Source organism: Triticum urartu, chromosome 6A (assembly GCF_056163025.1).
Source record: "Triticum urartu cultivar PI428250 chromosome 6A, HENAU_Tu73, whole genome shotgun sequence".
Classification (NCBI taxonomy): Eukaryota; Viridiplantae; Streptophyta; class Magnoliopsida; order Poales; family Poaceae; genus Triticum; species Triticum urartu.
This window is the reverse complement of record NC_141878.1, coordinates 548,759,953-548,769,551: the sequence shown is the minus strand read 5'-3', so window position 1 is coordinate 548,769,551 and position 9,599 is coordinate 548,759,953. Positions and strand designations below refer to the sequence as shown.

At 54.6% G+C, this 9,599-nt stretch overlaps 1 protein-coding gene across 1 annotated transcript; it reads right to left on the bottom strand.

Annotated features, from left to right (window-relative positions):
• Positions 1-2,606: 2,606 nt before the first annotated feature.
• Positions 2,607-5,550, bottom strand: LOC147966212 (uncharacterized). Its single transcript, XM_087530757.1, has 2 exons — positions 4,581-5,550; positions 2,607-2,671 (listed from the first exon to the last, which is right to left on the bottom strand). The coding sequence occupies exons 1-2, from the start codon at positions 5,548-5,550 to the stop codon at positions 2,607-2,609; spliced, it is 1,035 nt and encodes a 344-aa protein (XP_087386883.1).
• Positions 5,551-9,599: the final 4,049 nt, after the last annotated feature.

Below are 9,599 nucleotides of genomic sequence, written 5' to 3'. Positions count from 1 at the left end.
AGGTAGCCCGGCTCTTGGCAGCATGGTTTATTGTGGAGGTTTTTCACCCTGAGTGGTTAGTTAACCCGGTGCTAGTGCTTAAGAAGAACGGCACTTGGCGGATGTGTGTGGACTACACAGATTTGAACATGGCTTGTCCAGCTGATATTTTTCTCTCCCTCGTATTGATCAAATCATTGATGCTGCCGGATCACGGGTTCTGGCAAAACCCTTGAGGTTCGAACACTGGGGTGTGTGCGAAGGTTTTCTCCCTATCGATCCACGCCCTAGCTATCTAAGATCTCGCCGACGAACTCGACGAACTCACAAGACAAAGACACAAGATTTATATTGGTTCCGGCCACCGTTGTGGTGTAATACCCTACTCCAGTGTGGTGGTGGTGGATTGCCTCTTGGGCTGATGAACAGTACAAGGGGAAGAACAACCTCCTAAGGTTGAGGTGCTCTTGTGCTCTCTTTTCGTTGTTTTTTTACTGTGGTGGCTAGTTCTACTTATATAGGCCCTGGTCCTCTCCCCAAATATTGAGCGGGAAGGGAGCCAACAATGGCCAATTTGAAAGGGGCAGCTAGTACAACTTATCCTGACAAAAGCGGTCTTCGCCTGCCAAAGACTCTGGTGGTGACGCCGTCCTGGGCTCCATGGTGACCTCCGTCTTGCTGTTCTTCTGGTCTTGGTCTCGTTGCACCAATAGGGAAACCTTTGCTTGATGCCTCGGTACTCCGCGCCTGCGCTTGCCCCCTTGGCACCAAAGAGGAAGAAAGGACTGTGCGCTGGCGCCCGCCTTGTCTCGATCGTCATGGCTCACATCACGAGGACCTCGCGAGGTTTGCCTTGCCTTGATCTCTCTGCCCCTCGCGAGCTTGCCTGGCGAGGCCGCTCCTGAGGAGGTCTTGTGTCGTCTGCCTCGCGAGGCTTGGCCCCTCGTGAGGGTCTTGAATGCCTTGTCGATGAAGACGGGCCGTGCAGACCTGCCAGCCCTACCACGCCGTGGGCCACAGGTAGGCAAGTCTGGGGACCCCCGTTCCTAGAACGCCGACAGTAGCCCCCGGGCCCAAGGCGCACTCGGGCTTGGCTTCGAGGCGAAGCCAAAAGGTCAAGCGCAAAGCACCGTGGGCCCCAAAAGCCTGCGGCCTCGGTTGACGCATGGCGGTTGATTGGACGTGTGCGCCTCCGCTTCCCCACGCTGCCTCGGCAACTGCCCGGCTTGACAAGTCCCTGCGACATGCAAGGAAAACCATTATTACCTGTGATCGCGGGGGCGCTGGCTGGCCTTCTCCTGCTATAAATGAGGAAGGGGTCGGAGCTCCCGTCCTCCACTTCTTCCCATTCCGCCTGCTTCTTCCTCCTCTGCTCCACTGCTAGTAGCAACTTCAATGATGCCAATCTGTAGGTTTTCGGCTGAGGAGAAGGGAAAGGTTCCCCTCGACGTGCCAGTGCTGCTCCCGCCGAAGAAAAGGTCGGTCCACCGCCGCGACGCCGTCGAGATGCAGGTGGTGACGAGGCCTTGTACGCCCAAGCCGGGGGCTCGGGAGGAAGGAGCGACGAGCATCGGCGTGCGCACCGCAGCCAAGGTCGGCACGCTGCGGCGACGAGTGCCGCCGCTCCTGGAGTCCATGCCGCGGACTCCTCACGTGAGCTCGTGTTGTGGGCGGCGATGCCCCCAATCTCCTGGATCCACTTCCCGCGCTTCTTCCTTGACGTGATGCCACCGAGGGGGCCTCTCGAGCTCTGGTTGCAGCATGCCGACTGCGACGCTCCGGCGACCGGAGCAGAGGTTGAAGCAGTCTCCACCGGCAAGATCTTCATGACTCGCGGCTGGGGCGAGGTCGCGCGGGTTTTTCCGTGCGGAGGGCGCCCTCACGATCCACTTCGAGTATGACGGCGCCTCCACGCTATTCTTCAAGGTCTTCAACACGGAGGGTCGCCGTTTGGAGTGTTGCCCCGAAGGGGAGCGCCAGGATGAGGCGCGCCCCGCTCGCGGCTGCTCCAGCAGCAGCGACTCTTGGGAGTCCTGCGGTTCTCTCGAGCTCTACGAGACTCCGAAGATGAGCGACGACAGCTACGTGCCCCCGAGCTCTCGCCGCACCCGAAACAGGGTCACAACATCCGGCCACCGCCATCGCTGATCTGGATGGGGTTGGCGCCGGCCTCCCGCGGCCCACTGTTGATGATGGCGTCGGCCGCGGGGGTGTGTAGATAGGATTCTCCTAGGTTCTCATCTTTTGTTCCCTGCGAGGAATCAAGAAGTACCCCGTGGGGGCGTGTAAAGAGTTTGCAATGCCTTTTGTTGATATTATCCTAATTATGGAAGCCTTGTGAGCGCAAGTCCTGTTTAGGCTCGGTCTTTCCTTTCCAATCTCACGACAGCTTGTTGCTCTACGCTGACAGGTCCCGGTCCCCAGGCAAGCTTCAGCCATCGCTGGTATGCCAGGTCGCGTGCCGTGGTCAATGCCAGGAGGTGAGCGGCCCGAGGTCCAGTAAGAGCTCCTGAGGCGCGATGCTCAGGGGGTCCCCTTTAGCGCTCAAGCAACCGTGGTAAGATAAGAAAGGGAGGCGACGTTGCCGCAATAGGGCCATGGCGAGCATGTCCCCTAGGTCCCAACGATTAGTTGATCTGAGCTGGTGACTTATCTTGGCAGTGCGGGGTCGATTCTTCATGATGCGCCAGACCTGTGCGCGAACATTCGCAGCGTAGCTAGGTCAGGCCCATACGAGTCCTCCTCCTTTCAATGCTCTCCTTTGTGCTCTACGTCCTCAGGTCCCGGCCCTCGAGCGAGCTCAGGCGCCGCTGGTATGTCAGGTCGCGTGCTGTGGTTAAGGCCAGGGGGTGAGGGGTGGGGAGCCAGTAAGAGCTCCTGAGTCGCGATGCTCAGGAGCCCCCCTTTTAACGTGCAAGCGGATTACTTGGAAGAGGTGGGAGCTCGCGGTGCCTCCTGGTGCTATCCTTGTGAGATGCCTGCGAGCCAGCACAAGGAAGAACATGATCTGCCGTTATGGTTGCCAGCCTGCCGCTGGTTGCTCCGTGAGGGGGTGAAGGCACTGAGGGCCTAGTGAGCTGACGTGCGAGGGGCGTGCCGCGAGCCACAGCTCGACCGCTCGGGTTTATTGACGTTGTAGGGACGGACCCGTGCACCAGCGCCGTGCTGGCGTGAGAAGGCCCCATGGGAGGCAACGATTGAGCAGGTAGTAATCATAGGTAGATCAAACATGAGAGTAGCAGGCTTAAATAAGTGCGGAGGAGATACATGCCACTGGGTCAGGCCCGAGCGGCTTGGGGATGATGCAGCCCGAGGGGCGCTCCCAACAAGGTAAGCTAAAGACATAAAAAGGGATACATGCCACAGGGATGGACCCACGCCGCCTGGGAATGATGCAGCCCGAGGGGCGCTCCCAGCTAAATGAACTTGGAAGGATGTCACCAGGTCATGTTGACGAAGGAGAGTTGGGGCAGCTGAAGGTGCACGGCGAAGAGGTTGCTCCTCACGAGCCACCGGGGCCCTGAGCCTCAGGAGGCTCCGGGGGCTCAGGTGGTTCCTTGAGGACCGTCTCCATCTCCATCAGGATGGCGTGGTGCCTGGCCTCTTGAGCCGCTAGGATGCGCCACAAGCTGCGCTGGTAGGCGGACGACACGCTCGGCAGGCCAAAGGGCATGCGAATGTAGCTGTGCGGTGGGCCCTCGCAGCGTCCCACGCGCGAAGGCCGGAAAAGCTCCTGAGAAGCGGCCCTGTTGAGCCCTGGATCATCGATGCAGATGCGTAGCCCGACATCCTCGCCTGGATGGGAAGCTACACCTCGTGAGCGGCGGTCTTGGTGATGAACTCCTGAACGGTGGGCAATCCTTGCCTTGTGCCCTCCTGAGGGAAACGTGCCGTGAAGCACGCCTCCAAGTGGTGCCCGAGCGCCTCCCTCGTGATGTGGGCAAGGTCTGAGGCCTTCCAGAAGAAAGCCCCCGAGGCCTGCTCGAGAAGGGCGCCGGGCGCACCTTCCTATACGATGGAGGGAGGCGCCCTTGGAGCGGGCACTGATCCTAACGAGGCTCCGGATGTGACGCCACCCTTCTGATGCCCTGCATGTCACAGTTGCTTCTTCTTCTTTGGGATGGCCTCAGGAGGGCCCTCGCCCTTGCTGTCGGGGCCGTCGATTGCTGTGGCTTGGAAGGCACGCTCGAGTGAGCACACCGCATCTCTTTCTTCACATGTGACCGTGATGATCCTGCTGCTTCCCGGCATCTTGAGGACATTGTAGCCGTGATGGGTCACCGCCATGAACTTGGCCAGGGCTGGATACCCGAGGATGGCATTATACGGCAGGCGGATGTGCGTGACGTCGAAGTCGATGAGCTTAGTGCGGTAGTTCTTGTGTTCCCCGAAGGTGAAAGGGAGGCGGACCTGCCCTCTCGGCGTGGTGGAACCATCGGTCACTCCTAAGAAGGGCTTGGTGGGTTGAAGCTGGTAATATGGCACTTGGAGGCTGTCGAACGTGTCGACGGACAGGACGTTGAGCCCTGCGCTGCCGTCGATGAGGGTCTTGGTAACTTGCACGTTGCTGATGACTAGGGAGCAAAGCATCGGGAGGGCACCAGCGGTAGCTGCACACTTGAGCTGGTCTGCCGAGTTGAATGTGATGGGGCACTGGGACCATCTGAGCGGGCATGTGGCTTCGAGCTTGGGGAGGGCTGCATTCACTTCACGAGCAAACTGCTTGAAGATACGCTGCGAGGCTAGGGCCTGGGCTCCGCCCAAGATGCAGGCGATAGCACACGGTTCCTGGAAGCCCCCAGCCCCCTCGTCTTGATGGTGTTCGTCATTCCTTCTTGGCGGTGGCGGTGGCGGAGGGAGTTCGGCGTTGCCTTGAGGACGATCCTCACGAGGCTGATCCCTCCAAGCGCCCTCTCGAGGCTGATCTTGCCAGCGGTCCTCACGAGGCCGGTCACGCCACTCCTGGCGCGGGCCACGGTCGTCCCAGCGTCTGCCACCACGTCCCCCTCCTCGGTCGTAGCCCCGGTCGCCGCACTCGGGGCGTCGACCGAAGCGTCCTTCGCGAATGGCTCTGAGCTCTTGACAGTCGCTGGTGTTGTGGGTGTTCAGGTTGTGGAAGGCGCAGAACGGATGGCTGCTCTTGGATGACTCTGGTTGGTCTCTACCACACTTAGTGTCTGGTTCCGCTGCGAGCACGGCTGCTCCCTTTCGCTTCACGTCCTTGGCCTTGGTCTTCTTCTCCTCTGGGTCCATAGCAGGGAGCTCGAGGAGGGAGAGGCGCCCCTCCTCAGCCCTAGTGCACTTGGTCGCGATGTTGAACAGCTCGAGGGTCGTGCACAACTCTTCATGGATGGCGAGCTCCTCCTTCATCTTGACGTCGCGGACACCGTCGTAGAATGCTGAGATGATGGCCTCGTCGGTCACCTTGGGGATCTTGATCCGTGCGTTGTTGAAGCGCTGAATGTACTTCTGCAGGGTCTCTCCTGGTTGTTGCTTGATGCGGCGCAGGTCGCCCGCGACCGGGGGGCGGTCGCGAGTGCCCTGGAAGTTGGCGATGAAGTGGTTGCGCATTTTGTCCCAGGAGGAAATTGAGCCTGGAGGCAGGTTCAGGAGCCAGGAGCGGGCACCGTCCTTGAGAGCCATGGGAAACCAGTTCGCCATGACTTTCTCGTCGCCGTTGGCTGCTTCGATGCTCAGCTCATAGAGCTGAAAAAACTCCGCGGGATCGGGGGTGCCGTCGTAGCGAGGAGGCAGATCTGGTTTGGACTTGCCCGGCTAGGCGACGCTACGTAGCTTAGGGGTGAAAGTGCGGAAGCCGGCTATGGTCACCGGGGCCCGCCTTGGGGGTGGAGCTTGGTCTTGATGGGGTCCGCGCCCTGCCGCTACAGGTGGCGCGCCGTCTTGCCGCAGCAGCCGGTCCTAGCATGGTGGCGCGAGGAGGGGCGGAGCATTTTTTTGCGGTCGAGGGACTTCTTGATAGCTTCTTTCTTCACGCGCAGGCGCGGGACGCGGCGGGTCGCGTCGCGGAGCCGCGCGTCTTGGCGCCAGGGCGCTGTCTTGGGGCAGAGGTACTGGAGGCGCTCCGTGAGCTACGTCGCCCATAGCTGGCGGAGGGCGAGGCGGAGAGGGGGACGGCGCAGGGGAGCCCCCTGCGGCGCGGACAAGCTCGGCGATGCGGTCGAGCCAGTCCTCGTAGAGGTCATCGACCGGGCGGTAGCGCAGGAGCTCGTACGCCATGAGGAGCACGGCCCGTGCGTCCATGGGAGGGCGACGTGCATGGGAAGAAGAACCGGCCGGGGTCAACGATGGAGTGGCGGTGCGGCCGTCCCGCCGCACCGAGGGGTGCAGCGAGGATGCTTGCTACTCGTTCCCCATCGAGCCGGTGGCGGCGTTGGCGGCAGGCGATGGGGAACGACGAGGTGGCCCACCGACGAGAGTCGTCTGAGCGACGTGGGAGGCGAGGGCAGCCCGGCGCTCAGTGCGAGCGCGGCGCGCGTCTGCCATAGAGACGACGAGGCAATGGGGTGTGGGGCGACGGAAGGAAGCTTCGGCGCACCCCTACCTGGCACGCCAAAATTCGAATCACGGGTTCCGGCAAAACCCTTGAGGTTCGAACACTAGGGTGCGCGCAAAGGTTTTCTCCCTATCGATCCACGCCCTAGCTCTCCAAGACTCGCCGACGAACTCGACGAACTCACAGGACAAAGACACAAGATTTATACTGGTTCGGGCCACCGTTGTGGTGTAATACCCTACTCTAGTGTGGTGGTGGTGGATTGCCTCTTGGGCTGATGAACAATACAAGGGGAAGAACAACCTCCTGAGGTTGAGGTGCTCTTGTGCTCTCTTTTCGTTGTTTTTACTGTGGTGGCTAGTTCTACTTATATAGGCCCTGGTCCTCTCCCCAAATATTGAGCGGGAAGGGAGCCAACAGCGGCCAATTTGAAAGGGGACAACTAGTACAACTTATCCTGACAAAAGCGGTCTTCGCCTGCCAAAGACTCTGGTGATGACGCCGTCCTGGGCTCCATGGTGACCTCCGTCTTGCCATTCTTCTAGTCTTGGTCTCCTTGCACCAATATGGAAACCTTTTCTTGATGCCTCGGTACTCTGCGCCTGCGCTTGCCCCCTTGGCACCAAAGAGGAAGCAAGGACACTGCGCGCTGGCGCCCGCCTGGTCTCGATCGTCATGGCTCACGTCATGAGGACCTCGCGAGGTTTGCCTTTCCTTGATCAGTAACATCCCGATTCTCGAAATGTTTAAGAGAAAGTTTTCCAAAACTTAGGATGAGAAAATTGCATTTGTTTTATTTGGTAACAAATCTTAAATTGGATTTTTATAATCTGAATGATTTAATTTGATCTAATGCGAACTTAAATTTAATTTGAGTTTTGTTCTTCTCTTTTAGTTGGGTTTTATTTTTCTCCCTTCAGCATAGTTAATTATGCGCATATGTATTTTGGAACTTCTTTTGAATTTGTTAGCTTATATTCCTTTTCTAGGTTTTCCTAAGAAGGAAAATATGTTTAATCTCTTTTCCCAAACTCTGACGGATTTTCCCAACACATCTATCTCTTCCATGTGAGCAGCCCACGTTTTCTTTCCCCAAACTGCATGGGCCTAACCCAATGTGTTTTCATTTCTCTCCCAGTCTCTATTTCCTTTCCACCTGGGCCTTAGCCCATTTCCCTCAGGTTGTGGCTGAACCCTTCTCACGTACTCATCATTACACATAAGGAAAAACAAACATAGAGGAAACACATGTACGCTTGACTGCTGCCCTTCCTTTAATTTATTCCCTCTCCCTTACTTATTTCTCTCTAAGCGCTTCATCTCCTTCCACTCACGCGCGTACATGTACATAATGGAAACGCCAACAGTCAGAACGTTTCAAGTGAACGCTGCCTCCTACCCTCCTCCTTTAATTCTCTCTCTTGGACTCCTTCGTGGCCTATTTCTCTCCACACCCATCTCTCCCATCTAGCAAAACCTCCTCTCTCCCATCTAGCAAAACCTCCTCTCGTTCCTCTTCTCTGTGTACGTTCCAATCTATAGAACAACAGAAGAAAAACCTACAGCCACCACGCACCTCTCCTCCAATTCCTTCAACCCTCAACAGTTTCAAGTTTTGAATATATGTAGAAGTGTGTCTTGATCTCCTCTTCCAATCCCACCACTTGTCCTGCCCTCTCCCTTCTTCTCTACAAGACAACTCCATGAACATGTGAAGCTCCATGGACGCGTGGTCTCGATCCCGGTGACTAGGACCATCTCCATCCATGCCGTTGCGCCAGAAGGTTCCCCTTGATGCGATGAATCCATTCAGGGAAGAAGGAACGCATTCCGTCAACCACACACGAAGAATTCTGCATGTCCACGTACACTGTTCATCAAGTTCGTCACACCATTCCGTCCAACTCGGTGAGCCTCTATCCAATTCATCATGCACACCTTCTCAACATCACTCGTAGTATCTCATAGACATCATGTTTCAACCTATCTATCTCGTTGGTCGCGCTTGTCCAAAACATATTTCGATTTGATGGCATCGCCTTGTCTTTATATTTTTGGTATGTCAGATAATCTTGTGGTCAACATACGAAATGTTTCTTGTGGCTGTAGTAACCATGTTGTGGAGTTAGATGGATAGTTTGATCTTGCAGGCGGTACAATATATATTTCCGTACTCATTCTGGCGGTAGAATACACGGGACTTTCTAGTTCGATGATCTTTTTGTAATATGATATGTCCATATGTTCGTGTTATGCCTCTCATTATTTTTGGTGTGACATGTGAGTTGTTAGATTATTCGTTTATGAATTAGAGTTATTTAAAATAAGTTTTTCATATTGTTTTGAGTGGACAATTTGTTTATTGTCTATAGTCCACTTTTATGCATGTGTAGAATATTCGGTGAACTTTTCGTTGGAATGTAATTTTCATTTTTTTATATGCCTAGGAGTCGCTCCTAATTATTTCTTAATGTTAGGAGTAAAATACAATTTATTAGATTTATTTTACTTTTGTTTAAATTGTTAAAATAGTTATATATATTTCCTTTGGTGCAATAATTTGTGCTACCCCATATATTTCTGTTTGCCTGTGTTCTAATTTTTTAGAACTATTGCCATGAGTAGAAATCTCCATGTTTAATCCATAGGATTTGTTTGATGTCTATAGGTATATAATAGTTGTTGCGTGAATTATTGATTGGTGTCTCGCTTATGATTATATTGACAGTCCTTGTATTATTGTTTATATCCATGTAGCTATCTATTTGTAGCAATTTCTGAGATATTTAGATTTATGGTTAATTACTTTATGTCTTGATTATTTAATTTTTCCTTAGCATGGATATATCTTAGATATGGTTCACATATTCATTGACGTCCATGTTGCATGTTAATTTTATTGGTTTGAAATCATGTCATGCCTATGATAGTTGTTTAGGTATTTATCGTGTCTGATTTTGCATAGTTTTCTTTATGCTAGGTTCTAGATGTTAAATGAAGTGATATGTTAATTTATAACAATTCCATAATAGTACCCTGTGGCATAACACATTTTGTGTAGTTGTTCCTATATGTCACCATTCTAGATTCATGGTTGGTTGCTTTA